We start from the raw sequence: 15754 nt of genomic DNA, 5'->3' as shown, positions 1-15754 counted from the left end.
TAGGAAATGTAACGTGTTAAAATTTCCGACAATAAAGCAGCCATCATAGGGCTAATTAAGCTATGATCTTGAAGGGTTTTGCGATATATTATATTAAATTAGCATCATTTGGTATATGTATAACCTAGATAACTACGTGGTTATAGTTAATTTTTACAAATACCAAAACTTGTTTGAGAAAAGTTTTATAGAACTAATTAACTTCATGAGAAATAAATACATCAGTAATGAAGATAGCTTCACTGCCACCTAGATGTCCGTCGTAGCAATCTCTTTTTTAAAGTGAGTTACTGTTTTAATACAATAACTTCAATATTGTACTTTGTTTTTTACAAAATAGTTTATAAAAAATAAGAAAATACACAAAATAATGTCCCTTTATCACTTTCCAAAAAAAAAAGAAAAAAAAAACAAGTTGCAAATTAAAAAAAAAAATCATGCAATTAGAACATGTTATATACATATTGCACACGAGTGAGCAACATGTTCTACAAGCAATAAATACAAAATTAAAATCCATTCACAATAAAATATATACATATTTTTTTGCGAAATAAAAAATGTGCACAAATACGATAATTTCTAAAAATAAATAGAGTGAAATAACTTCTCATAGTTAAAACAATGAAATGAACCATTTAAAAAAATAGTCTTTTTTAAGGTCTATTTTCTCGAGAAACAAGTTTACAAACTATAAACGTAGTATGGTTAATAGCTGCTTGTGAGGTCACTCATCATCTGAATCATCAGACACTTCTGGAGATTCGTATTCTTCTTCTTCGTATGTTTTAAACACAAGAGAGGCAACCACGTAATCTTCTTCTTCCTACAAAAAAAGATTTTTTTAAACTTGTCTTTTTAAAAATATGTAAATATTTTTTCAATTTTTGTTTAATAAACAACTCAATTATAGTCGAAAAACAGTTGTATGTACAGAAAAGGAGGTAGGGTTATTTATAAATATTTTAAAAACATAAAACTTTATTAACTTTTTTTAGATGTTTTTTTTTTGCATTGACAGCAATGGTTACTCCCACTGTTTTGAAATTAGGTTATATTGATTTAGACAGATAGATAGACCAGACTAGATACGAACTTTGATAATTGCTGTTATCAAATGAATGTGAAACTTTATACTCTATGACATTAGTTATTTTAGCAATCTATATAATATTGCTAAACTTAATAGTAGTAATAGTTGTAGTAGTAGTAGTAGTAGTAGTAGTAGTAGTAGTAGTAGTAGTAGTAGTAGTAGTAGTAATAGTTGTAGTAGTAGTAGTAGTAGTAGTAGTAGTAGTAGTAGTAGTAGTAGTAGTAGTAGTAGTAGTAGTAGTAGTAGTAGTAGTAGTAGTACCACCCTTTCGAGCGTGTTTGACACAAAACTCTTGGCAGCCATTGCAATCGAGGTAATGGCAAGAAGGAGTCGCAGCACTATGTTTTATAAGAAAAAGATAAAAAATTTTATTTATAAGAAAACGTTAACGAAAGTGTATGCAAATATCTAACCTACGTAAACTTGAAATTATGTAATGTAAAACATACTAAAATATATATCAAATTTTACAGTTTTACTTTCATTTGAAAATTGCGGCAACCTCTCCTTATTTTTGATCTACAATAGTCTCTCGCTTAATTGCGCACCCAATTAGTTGCACATTCCAGTTAATTACGCGCTTAGGCCCCAAATATTTGTGTTTAAATTTTTTACTGAGTTTTTTATTGAAAGTGTAATTAGATCAGAAAACGTAACTATTATTTTCCTGTGTTAAGTAACTAGTTTTTATCATAAATATTTTGAGATAATGATTTTATCAGAATGTAAATTGATAAATAATTTGAATTCGAACCAAAGTAAATAATAAATCTTGTTTTAAACAGATAATAATAAGTTTTAACGATTTTCAGTCAAGTCTCATTGAAAAAACTTTATTAAAAATTAAACGAGAAAAGCTGCAGAATGCATATCAGCCTACAAGTCATGACTTTTTCCGTCATGCATAATATATTTCTTAATAAAGATTTGTTTATATAGTTAATAATTTAGTTTGCTAAATTTTTTATCTTTTTCTTATTTGCGCACTCCTAGTTAATTGCGCACCGCAGTGCCTGTTTCAATTTGCGCAATTAAGCGAGAGACTACCGTATAGCATTTATTTTATTTTTATCGAGTCTTTTACTATATAGTTTTTAAATTTTCATTACTCAACATGCCAGCGTGGCCGAGTGGTCATAGAGCTTTTCAACAAAAGTGCCGTGGGTCAAATCTTACCACTAGCACCTTCTTTTAATTTTTCTCGATTTTCTTAAAATACAAAATAAAACACTTTCGAAGTTTTATAGACATTATATACATAACATATGTAAAGATATTATACACTATAACAAATTAAACGGAAAGAATTTTTGAAAAAGCTTAAAATTTCTAAAAACATCGAAACACCGGGAGAAATTTGTTGCGCATATATGTTGATAGAGATATTAGCTTTCTACAATTGAGTTCGTGCAAATCGAGTTCGTGCAAGGAAAATGAGTTTATAACATGGTTTTATGTAGAATATAAAATCTATAGAACTATAAAGTTATTTTGTTTTGCATTTTAAATAACATAAATAAAATTAAAAAAACCAAGCTGATGATTTGAACTTGCCACACGGCAACCTTAATTTTATTTTAAAACAGTAAAGGGGTTTAAAAGTGTTTTTATTAAGAACATAATTGAAAACTTTATTTTTATATTTAAAATACATCATTTCATTAAGTTTATTATTTTTATAAATAATAAAAAACTAAAATTACCTAATATTAAAGTAATAAAGAAATTATATAATATAGTTTTACAGCTATTTTACCACGCCCCCGTTGAACATTCTAAACAGAATGCGCATCAATGACAGAATTTAGAAAACCATCAAAATAATTTTATACTCCTTTAATATAAGAAGAATCAACTTGGACGCTATTGACTGATAATGCACAAGACATTGTAAATGTGCACGCGGTAAGTTGTTTGTATTTTTATTTAACTTTTTAAAATTTTTAAATATCTTTGAACCTCATTATATCATCACTAAAAATCATTATATTATCACTAAAAGATTTTACATGCAAATTTTAAAAAAACATGCGCAAAAAAAAAGAAAAAAAAAGTCAGTCCATGTTTTTTTCTTTTTAAAAAAAATAGAAGTTTACAATAAGCAGTTATAAAGTATTGAGCATTAAACTCAAAACAAAGATTTTTATATTTTGCTCTTTTTTAAAAATTATTGAAATAATGGAAAATTATTAAAATGGTCAGTGTGGAATAGACTTACCATGACCCGTATTATACGGGTCATGGTAATCCTGTTATTCCACATATTTAAGTCTATTTCCAAATATATTTTAAAACATCTTATATCAATAGTAATTAATTAACACATTTTTAGTGAGTATTCTATATATTATTTAGACAGGTACTAATATCCAACCCATTGATAAATAGCGAATCGCGCAACGGCTACAGAAACGTTTAAAGCTTTAATGTTAATTATTATAGAAATTTTTTTCATAGAAAAAGTAAAAAATAAGTATAGTTTTTCTATATGTTATTTAGTTATATTTTATTATATGTTATATAGTTATTTTTCTACCACTTACTAAAAAATATTGAAGTAAGGAATAAGTAAAAAAAAGATCGTTGTGGAATAGATTTACCAAGACCCATATTTTACGGGTCCAGATAGCTAGTTTGTATTATTACTATTTATAATTCAAGTTAATCTCAGTTTCACTTTTAAATTTTGTTTTAAAAAATTTGTTTATCAAAAAATTTAAAAGCAAATCAAGTGTTACACACATATACTTTAAAAATTTTTTATTCGAAAAGGATTATGCAGTTGGATGAACTAAAAGAAAACTTCAATCCTGTTTGCCATACCCATGATAAGAGGGAGCCAAGAGAACATCAAGCAAATTGTTATCTTTGTATTGTCAACATGACAGAGTTTTCTGCAAAGAACAAACACAAAATCCAGTATTGGATTCAGCATAAAGAGCAGTGAAACATTGTAAAAAAATTGCCTATTCCAATTCCTCCAGACAATGGTATAGATTCCATTGAAGATGAAGTTGATAGTGATGAAGGTGCAACTATAACCAGGATTGTATAATGGAAATGCCAAGCCATCCATCTCTATAGCCCGACCTGTGCATCTACAATAGACATATAAAAATATGGATATACAACTTTAGGCAATCAAATACAACATTCATCAAAAGCAGATTTGCAGAGATTTTAAAGTTATAGCTGTGTTAATGGTAATGCAACCAGGATTTGCAAAATATTGCTGTTTCATTTGTCTGTGATACAGTCGTGCCACAATAAAATACTACTGCATACGTGAATAGGCACTTAGGTTTATAAATGATCCAGTATGTCCCTTTAGTTGATCCGCACTGTGGAAGAGCATTTAACTAGAATCCTTTGCACATCTTTCCTTTCCAATGTTGCTTATTTGGTCAGAGCTGATATCGAACCACAGACCTATTGCTCTTATTGGATACTGAATTTGAAAAAGGCCCTCAGTTCTCTGGAATTGAAAGCTTAGCTAGCTTTAAAATAGACATGCGTAAACTTTCAGGAGGATAACAAGTTCCGTGCATAAAAAGATGGAGTTGCAAAGCTCATTGATGCTTATAAAATAGATTGTCTAAGATCTTTGAAAATGCTGTTCCTGCATTCCTATCATAACTTCTTTCCCGAAAAATTTGATACAATGAGTGACAAGCAAGGGAAACACTTTCATCAAGATATTAGAACTATGTAAGTTTGGAATAAAAGCATGATGTCTGACCATTGTTGGATGTTGTATCGTGAAATTTAGACCAAAAGTTTAAAAGAAATTGTACTCTCAATACTTTTAACAGCTTGGCCTCTAGAGAGTTAGAGTATATGCTTTTATACATTTTATTTTTTGTATACTTTTATTTTATAATTATGTTAAAAGCTCTCTTTTATGTAATTTAGTTGTTTGCAGGTTATTGCGTAGTTTTAAATTAGTGCATGATGTATATTAGGGAAGGCAGACAAATGTTTGATTCCCCCCATCTTTCTGGTATTACCACAATCAACTTGTTTCTCCAATTAGTGAAATTGTTTGTCAAAGTTAATGTTTTGGAGTTAAAAAGTTGTGATGGTTGTAACCACAATAAAAAGAAGAAAAAAAAAGAAAAATTTTTATGTTTATTTTTAAAAAATAACTAAGGTTCTTAAACCCAACTGAAAAATATTTTTATTCTAAAGTTTTTTATATTCAGTGTTATTTTATTAGATAAAATGATTTAGAAGTATTGGATGGTAATTTTCAAAAATTGTTGTTTGTCAGCCCACCCTAATGTATATTTTACTTTTTCCAAATAAATGGTTTGCATAAAATGTGATTTTTTAAACACTATTTTTTCATATTACATACATTTTCATAATACACAAAAATGTAAATAATTTAAAAACTATACTTGTTAGAACAAAACTGTAACCAGATTTGGATTCAACATCGAATATACATTTAGAAATGCATAGTTTTGTATGTGTTGAGAAAAAAAAGTTTAATATTGTTGACCTGCGTTACTAAGTCCAGGTTGAATTTTAAAAAATTATTGAAAATAATTTTTTCAAAGTTAAAATAAAGCTACAAAAAACTCACCTCTGAAAACAAGCGTTCATCAGTTTGTTGAAGTGTTTGTTGAATTTTCAAAGTAGAAGCTTTACGAGCTCTGGCATAATCACTCTAATAAAACAGTATTTATAAATCAATACATATTAACTATTGTTTTATAATATAAACAATATTGACAAACATACTTTCAACCAGTTATGTTTTAAAGCTTCTTCGGCAGATAATCTCATCCTTAAATAAACATTGGAATATATATTAAAAAATATAATATGTAAATCAGATTTAATAAAATAATAATCAAAGTTTACATTTAACCTAAAATTATTTAAGTATAAAACTTAAACAAAATACACTATTTTGACAATAAAAATACCAGTTAAAACATTGTGCTCTCCTGAGAATGCTAAAATTTGATATTGTTTAATTATCATTATTGGGTTTGGTAAAGTTTTTAAAAAGGCTACTCACGCATCAAAAGTGTTTGAAAGGCTGCTCACACACCAAAAGTGTTTGAAACAAAAAATAACACTAAATTTAAAATTTTTTTGACTAAAAAATATTTTAAGGAGTCCCTTAAGACCCTTGAACATTTAATGGATCCCTAATATTAAAAAAAAAAAAGTTCTTTGAAAATAGGTAAACCTGTTACTCAAATGAAATGAAACAAAAACTTCTAAAATTTCAATTATTTTTCTACATAATTTTGTTATTTATTTTTGATTATGAAATATGGATAAAGCAATTTTATTGTAGTTCTTTAGTTTAAAATTTGTTTATATTATATTAACTATATATATATATATATATGTATGAAATTAATAAATTCCATATTATATATATATATATATATATATATATATATATATATATATATATATATATATATATATATATATATATATATAAAATATATATTAAAGAACTTCTTTATGTAGTGCAAGTAATTATGGGATTGATTTTCGGACTAATAATTTCATATACATGAAGAACAAAGGTCCTACAAGGCACTGGTCCTTAAGAATTTGCTGATTAGATTCTAGATATATACTGATATATTAGCTCCTGGAACATTTTTATAGTTTTTCCTAAATCTGGAAATACTTAAGAAATAATGAATAACTGACAAAAACAGAAAACTTTGAGATAATTATTTACTGGAAATGATTCAGACCTCTAATGACTTTTTAAATAGCATTTGTAAAGAACTTAATAGAACTAACAGAGACCTATTAAAAATGAATGCAGAAGACATAGGGTTACAATTCTCATGAGAAGTGTAACCCTATGTCTTATGCGTTCATTCTCAATCATCCAAAAAAAAGTAAAATTTCATTGAACAAATCAGTTTAAAGCATTATTTGATTTTTTTGTTCCAGCAAAATATGAATTACTGGAATTCTACAAAAAAACCAAAGCAGTTTGTTTTGAACATTAAAGAACAGCTACCTGTTACTTGTTTAAGACTTGGATGTGTTTATAACATTGTTACCTTAGCTCATATGTATTGTGTCAGTGAGTCTTACATATGTAGCATATTTACAACACAGATGTTTCTTTTTTGTCACTTTAAAGTTTATGAAGTTTTGATGCTTTCACTTTGACAACAATTTGTTTCTTCAACAATTTTTTTAAAATTTCAATAACATAAGATGCTCAGTTAGTTGTACTGAACTTGTTTATAAATGTGATTATGGTAAACAAATTAATAGCTATCCTTCATATAGCCATCATTGTATGAAATGTCTAATTGTTGTAAATCCTAATGGAGTTGCTGGTTTTATTTTAGACCTTTATCATGGAAGCATTGATGATGTCATAATTTTTCAACAGTGTGGGATTTTGCATTTTATTAATCCTGGTGACAGTTTATTATTTGATAAAACTTTGCAATATAAGATCTGCTGCTATCAAAACAAGCGACAGCTTACATTCCTGGATTTCTTAGACTTAAACAAAAATCTTAAACAAAAATCTCTTACTAAAGAAGAGTTAATTGTAACAAAATGTATTGCCAAAGCACGCACTCATATTGCAAAGCCCTATTAATTTGGAACTAGTTTATGAAAGTAAATCATATTTTTCTAAAAAGATTTTGCTGAAGTCTTAGTCTTAGCCAGTGTCTATAATCTAATCATAACTATACTCATAGCTACATATCTTAAAAATCATAACTAACTATTTTCATATCTTATCTTAAAAAAACACATTATTGGCTTATAACTATTTGTTTTTATTTTCTCTTTTTTTTTATTCTTATTCTAAGGTCTCAAACAGAATGGAAAGGGCTCTGGAATAAGCAAGAGCAACAACATAGTCTTGATAAATTTTCTATAATTAAGAGCATTTTTTGCTTTGTTTACCAAATACAAATTCTAACCCTACATAATTATACTTTAAACAAAGAAAATATCTACAAAAGTATAGTTTTTCTAAGAATCTTGTTAAAAATTTTTCATCAGGAAACAAATATTTAGGAATACTTTAGGCAATATATAATAAATATTACATTAAGAAACTTCAGGCTTTTTTCAAAAAGCTTCTGTGTGTGTGTGTCATGAACACACAAGAAAAAACTCCATCAATATATACAGGGCGCAACAAATCAACAAACGTGTAATGGCTTGTTAAAAAAAAGACAAAAAAATGAACATCTTATATACTTTGAAACTTTTTTTCTATGTAACGTCTTAATATACTTTGTAATAATCTTGATTTACTCTTAAATATTAGGAATCTATTTTTGTTGAAATTGTAAAGCCCTATAAAACAAATATAACTATTGGCTGCATTTATCAATCATTCCTCAATGAATCACCACAAATTCACTACAAACCACTAACTTAAAATTAAGTGAATCACCACAAATTCACTTCAAACCACCTAACCACTTTACTTAAAAAATTAAGTAATGAAAAAGAAAACTGATTTTTCTAACAGTTGATTTTAACATGGATCTAATAAGTTATAATGAATCTAACCTTGTTATTAAATACCTTGTTATTAAATAACTTTAACCACTTCCTCACTAAACCCTTCTATAATATAATTACCATGACATATAATGACTAAGTCATAAATGCTCATTGATAATATTTTCATGAACTTTGGATCTTCTGATCGATTCTCAGGTAAATTATGTAACTTCATAACATATTTTAATAACAATCTAAAAAAAACTTGAAAGGTAAAAAAAGAAACCAGACTTAATGACTTCATGGCTAAAGTCTGCCACTATGTTGACCTTGATATACTTTTGAACATATACCATGCTATTCTTAGCTAACATCTAAGATATAGATGTAAAGTAGGGCCAATCCTATCAACAAGCTCTTATTAGATCACTCTACCTCCAAAACAAAGCTTTAAAGATAATTTATCCTCAGAACCATAATTGTATTCATAAAGCTTCTATATTCATGTCTCAATTTATTACTTTATCAGTAAAAATTTAGTGATTGATATTATTTTAGTTGGTTTTATTAATCAGTTGTATTAATGTTTTGAATAACCCTAATACGATATTTTATTGTAAAATAAAGGGATAAATAAAAACTTATTTTTTTGTGGGATAAATAAAAAAAGAAATAGAAAATCTTTTTTTTTTTTTGTAAAACCTTCTATAACTTTAAAACTATGTTACAGTTACATATTTTTAAAAAATAATTCTTATTTAATTTTTCATATGATTAATGAAAGAGGTTTGAATCCTAATTGCACTGTTACTAAAATTTAAATTAATGGCAACAGGACTTTCTCAAATGTATTTACAGGTTTTTGGTCGACTATGCAAACATACAACTTTAGTCTTGGAGATTCTGGTGTAAAAAGATCGTTAGATTTGACTTTAGTTGAAGATGTTTCAGAACTTAATGGAAATCCAACTAATGTAACCACTAGCTCTGAAAGATGTAAAATATTCAATAGCATTTAATCTAAAATGTATTAATTTTTTATTTGGTTTAAGCTGTCACAGGTATGTTTGTCTCTAGTATGAAGGGAGAAGTACTCTTGAGAGTGGGGAATAAATTACTTTAGGTTCAACTTATATCAACTACAACTTTTTGCAGATGATTCAAGAATAATTCTACAAAGAAATTTCAAAACTGCATTTCTCCTCAATTTGTGTATCAATTAAACTGTAGCCTGATTTTGATACATAGCTTAAAACTATACCATGTTTAATGGTTACTATAGAACAAGTTTGGATGGTAACAATTCACACAACTTTTAGATAAGTTAGATCTAGATTTTAACCTTCAAATGAAGCTTCTATATAACTAAATATGATATTCCTGCAACCTGTTTTTTAATTATTGATAAAAAAAAGGTTTACCATTGCTGAATCAGTTTTAGATTTTAAAAAAGTTTTTAAAATATTAACTACCAATTAAATATTAGCTGGAAAAATCACATTTTAGTACTTTATCTTGTTCTTTTTCATCATTCAGTTTGGGCATAGACAAACAAGTTTCCCGGTTTTTTTTCAGCTCTAACATGTCTTTTAACTCAGTGGAAAATTGTGAGTTTCAGAAACTTTGCTCTCTTCTTCGTCCTGGGTATGTCCCACCAAGCCGAAAGAAACTGGGTGGAGATCTATTAAATGAAGTCTATGATGATCTGTCAGCTGGTATAAAGAATGAACTGGAAACCAAAGACACATTGATAATTTGTCAAGATGGATGGTCTAGTATTCAGAATGACCCAATAATTGCTCACTCATTTTATGATGAAAAAAAGAGTTATCTGTACAACATAGTTAACTCAGGATCAGAAAAAAAAACTGCAGAATACTGCTTCAAAATCATCAATGAAGCTATAGTTAGCATAAAAAATGATTATAATAAGTTTGTATTTGCTGTCTGCACTGACAATTAAGCTAAGATGAAGAAAATGAAAGAGCTGATCAAACAAGAGTATCCTGATATGTTAACATATGGCTGTAATGCACACTATATGAATTTACTACAGAAAGACATTTGCAATTCTTTTTCAACAATTCTAAAACATGTTGTGGAAGTTCAGAAATATTTTAGAAATGTGCATATGGCCCATGGTTTGTTAAAGGAAAAAGGTGGATGTATGCCTCAGCTGCCAAATGAAACACGCTGGAACTCTCAAGTTGCCTGCATTGAGACATACCAGAAAAATCATAACTTGTATGTGGAGATCTATGGAGAGAAGATGGAAGATTTTCCAGCCAATATTGGAAGAATAATTGAGAATATAGCCATCAAACGTGAGGCAAGTCGTCTTCTTAGTCAAATGAAAAAATTGGAGATTGCCTTAGACAAGATGCAGAGTGATTCTTGTCATCTCTCTGACGCAGTTCATATCTGGTATTCATTGATAAAGGATGAAGAGCTATCCATATACTATGATGCTATAAAGAAGAGATTTCAAGATGCTGTACAATCCTTTCATATTTTGGCCTATATAACTGACCATCGCTATGTAGATGATTACAAAAGCTTCATTGATAATGATAATGAAAACAGTGCAGAACAATGGTTAGAGGACAGGAACCCTGATTTCTTGGGTTTACTTTACAAGTTTAACTTGAAGGACAGGGAGGTGTTCCCCAAGCAAATGTTCTCAGAATCACTGAAGGTTATCTCTCCATCAGAATGGTGGAACATCATGAAAGGAAAGGTTACTAAATCTCAAATCAGGGATAAAGAGGTTTCTGCCAATTCTGCAGCTTTCTAACTTCTCTACACTCCTGTCCTGCTAGCTCAGCCTCAATTGAGAGATGGCTTTCAACCTTTGGATTTGTCTGGTCGAAGATCAGGAATCATCTTGGTGCAGATAAGGCAATGAAACTTGTGAAAATTTACAAATCATTTCACAATAGCTCAGCAGCTGACAGCAGTTCCTGTGATGATATCAAATCTGATCAATAAGTAGGTAAGTAGTAGGAAAAATCGTTTTTAACTTCAGTATAACCATCTAAATTCTGAAAAAAAATTTATTTCTATTATTTAAGTGTAATTTATATTTGTTTTAGTTTATTCTTGATGATCCCAGAGGAAGTGTTTAACTGGAAACAAGAATTGAAAATTATTGTAATAATCAAACAAAGTAAAATTATGTAAGCAGAATTTTATTTACAGTTCTTCAACTTATTGAATTTTCCTTGTAAAAGCTCTTTTCAATAAATAAATATAACTATTACCATGTGTTTTTAATTATTATTTTGAAAAAATTAAATGTTTAAAGATAGTTTGAATGCAAAATAGGTATTATGTCTTTCATTTTCTAAGCAAAAAAAGCTATTCTTAAAAAAACCCAAAAAAACCCAGTGAGCTGGGTTTTTTTTAAAAAACCCGGGTTTTTTCCAACCCTGCTGAAAAAAGTGTTCATCAGTCAGTTTGGACTTGGTATTATGCAGAGCAGAGAAAAGTGTTTATCACTACCACTATCAAGTAAGAAAGTAATACAAGCGTATTGCACAATGTTTTAAGCGTAAAACACAATGCAAAAGAGCTTTAAAAAAGTATGATTGAGTGTGGTAAAAAAAATTATATCAAATTTTTTTTAAAAAAGTAGTCATTTTCTCTTTTTTTTTCTTTTTTCTTTCTTTCTTTCAATTTTTATCCATTTATTGTTATTATTGTTAAATTTTAAGTCATCAAATAACTGCTGAAAGTTTAAAAGTATTATTATAAGGAATTACAATTTCATTTTCAATGTTAAACTTTTGTTACATTATTTCAATTAAGAAATTAGAGATCTTTTTTTCATGTCAAAAATTGCAGTTTTTCAAAAAAATAGTTTTATAAGTGTAGTTAAGATAATAGTACCCTTTTAACTTTAAAAAAAATTATTATATTGTTATAAAAAAATATTTTTAATAACAATATAATAAATTTTGGAACTTTAAAAAATCAGAAGACATTTTAACAGAGGATTTTTAGTCTAAAAGAGAAATAATCTGCTGGCTTATACCTCCCACCACCCACCCACACCATCTCCATATTTTTTTTAGGTTTAAGTCAAAAATCTGTTTTTATAGAAAAAACATGTTTAAATGTTTAAATTAAATTTTTTTTTTTAAACACTTTAAAAAAAAAACCAATATCAATAATTAAACAATTAAAATAATAATTAAACAAAAAAGAGTGAATCAAAATTTCTTAAACAAATCTCACGAAAGCACAGTGACTTAACTTAAAAATCAGCTAAAATTTTCTTTAAAAATTCTTACTCTGGAATTCGAACAAAGCACTTGCTGATAAAATCTTTGGCTTCAGAAGTAATAGTTGCAAATGCATCTTTATCAAAGCTCCATTTCACTTTTTGAACACTAATTAAAACTTGCTCTTCATCTTCATAGTAAAATGGCGAAATTCCGCTGAGTCTAAAAATTATAAAAACTTTATTTACTGATTATAATTAGTTTACACATTAATAAATGTAAATTTTTAATAATTTAATAATTTAATAAATGTAAATTCTTACAGAATAAACTTAGAGAATATGTATAAAACTTACAGAGTATACATAATAACACCAACTGACCACATATCTGAACCTGGTAACACAGGTTCAAACCTTAACATTTCTGGTGCTAAAATCAATATATTTCATTAATCAATTTATATAATTTTTAAACTTAGTTGAAATTTTTCTTTTAAATACTTTTTGTCAATTTTGTTTGAATAGTACAAATAAAATAAAAACAATACCACAAAACTCTGTATCGCCAATGACATCAACTACCTCCCCAGCTTTTTTATTTGCTACCATTCTAGAGCTGTTATAGTCAAGGAGTTTTATTTCACGCCCAGAAGAAAATCGAATATTTGTAGGCTGAAATGAAAGATATATAGAAATATCATGGACAAATAGCCAAACTCATAATTGTTTTTATATAAATTATTTTTTAAACAACAAAAAAATATATTTTGAATGCGTACCCTAACATCTAAGTGTACAAGATTGTTTGAATGCATGAATGCTAAGATTTCACAAAGCTGTCGAATATAGCCAGCAACATCATCTTCTGTAAGGGCATGCTTATGAGATACAAAATCTAATAGTGTCTTGCCATCACAACTACATTCATAAAAGAGTCGGAAAAGCTCAGTTTAAATGTATTTAAATTTGTTTACAAATTAACAAAAAAGAAACAAAAGAATTGGTAATTATTTTTTAAGTAACATAAACAAAAGGATGAACAAAAGAAATACTTCTGTACAATAACATACAAAGAAAATAGTTATATGTTTAAAAAAAAAAAATTTCATATTTCTGAAAAACTTTTAATCAAACTAATAATAAAAAAAATTAAATTTTTAAAAATATACGTTAAAAATAAAATCAGAAAAAATATGTAAGTTAACTAAAATCTGTATGTTAACTTTTAATATGTTGACTAGAAAATTAATACGTAATGAAAATTGGAATTGGATTGTACAAATGCAATTGGATTGTACTTTCTTTATGAATTCTTTAAAAAACCTTTACAATCTTGTTTACAACTTTACATTTCAAGTAAAAAAAAAATATATATATATATATATATAAATCTTACAGATCCATGATAAGAATGAGATATTTTCTGACCAAATATGCTTCATGCAACTGAACTAACTGACTATGACCCATTTTACCACTAGTCATTATATCATATTCGCGAATTGCAAACTTGAGGGAATCAGCATCAAACTTGATTATTTTAGCAGCATATTTTGAACCATTCTTTTTACTAATGGCTTCTTTTACAACAGAAAATTTTCCACTAAAAAAATTATCCAAAATATCTTAATATTATAAATTTTTTTGCAAGGGGAAAAGGGGAAGAAGTCTTCTAACTTCCAGACATGGTTCAGACTCAAGATGTTTATATATTTACACTAGTTTTAAATAAAGAAATTTTACAAAAAATGGTGGAATTTGGGAACAAAATTACCAAACAAAAATAACTTTTATGAAAGACAGAGAAACACATAGTTAAACTTAGTAAAAATGGGATTTAATATAGTATGTTAAGTTGTATCTATATGCATTTCATAAGTTTATAAATATTTGTATTTATTTTGCACATGTTTGTTTGAGTAAAAAAAATTTTCTTTCACTTATTCTCATCAATTTAATCATATCTCCTTGATACTTGTGCTACCTCACTCATTCCCTCTATTCACTTGACTTAATTTTCATATATATATATATATATATATATATATATATATATATATATATATATATATATATATATATATATATATATATATATATATATATATATATATATATATAATATATATTTATATATATATATACTTATAAATATATATATTTATATATATATATATATATATATATATATATATATTTATAAATATATATATTTATATTTATATAATATATATGTATATATACATAATATATTTATATATATGTATGTATGAAATTACAAAATACTCTTAAATATATAAAACTATTAAAGTTTCATACATTAAAAATTTGCATTATATTTACCGTCCAATTTCTTCTCCAAACTCATAATATTTTTCTGGGTTCTCAGCTTTTATTCCAGCTCTTTCAATTGGTAGTTTTACTTTTGATTTTTTACCTGCACGACTAGCAGGAGTAAATATTTTATTTTCTTTTGGTACTATAATTAAAAAATCATTTTATAAAAATAGAATGGAGAAATGTATTAAAATTATAAACTAAATTATATACATAATATATAATAATGCATTTTTTTAATTACAGCTTCATACTATAATAGCTTTGATATTATTTCTTTAATATTTCTTATGTAGTTGCTATAACTTTATAAAATTTAAAGTTTACTTTAAAAAATTGTGGTTATAAATCAATATTTAAATATTTATACCCACAAAAATAAAAAAATAAAAACTTAATACCCTTAATATTATCAATCTTCAATATAAAACAAATTAAAGACTGCTAATAAACAAATATTTAGCAAATAAAACAAATTAAAAACTGCTAATGAACCAATTCAGCAAACCTGAGGTTAAAAAATTAAACTTTTTTTATTTAAAAAAAATATATTTTTAAACATGTCTTAAAAGATTTATGCCTCAGAGTTTTCAAAAAAAATTTATTTTTTAATTGAAAATCCTAAT

At 26.7% G+C, this 15754-nt stretch overlaps 1 protein-coding gene across 1 annotated transcript in view; it reads right to left on the bottom strand.

The window, feature by feature from the left end:
* Positions 1-368: 368 nt before the first annotated feature.
* Positions 369-15754, bottom strand: part of LOC100209434 (myosin light chain kinase, smooth muscle) — a 38909-nt gene continuing 23523 nt past the window's right edge. Inside the window, exons 4-12 of the mRNA XM_065799845.1 lie at positions 15135-15270; positions 14188-14394; positions 13571-13709; positions 13340-13463; positions 13146-13221; positions 12859-13011; positions 5840-5885; positions 5682-5765; positions 369-826 (exon numbers count right to left, since the gene is read on the bottom strand). Coding sequence (XP_065655917.1) covers positions 728-826; positions 5682-5765; positions 5840-5885; positions 12859-13011; positions 13146-13221; positions 13340-13463; positions 13571-13709; positions 14188-14394; positions 15135-15270 — 1064 coding nt within the window. The 3' untranslated portion in view covers positions 369-727. The remainder of the gene's footprint in view (positions 827-5681; positions 5766-5839; positions 5886-12858; positions 13012-13145; positions 13222-13339; positions 13464-13570; positions 13710-14187; positions 14395-15134; positions 15271-15754) is intronic.

The sequence above is a fragment of the Hydra vulgaris genome, chromosome 06, assembly GCF_038396675.1.
Source record: "Hydra vulgaris chromosome 06, alternate assembly HydraT2T_AEP".
Taxonomy (NCBI): Eukaryota; Metazoa; Cnidaria; class Hydrozoa; order Anthoathecata; family Hydridae; genus Hydra; species Hydra vulgaris.
The sequence above is the reverse complement of the archived record's forward strand: the minus strand, read 5'-3'. Positions and strand labels throughout refer to the sequence as shown.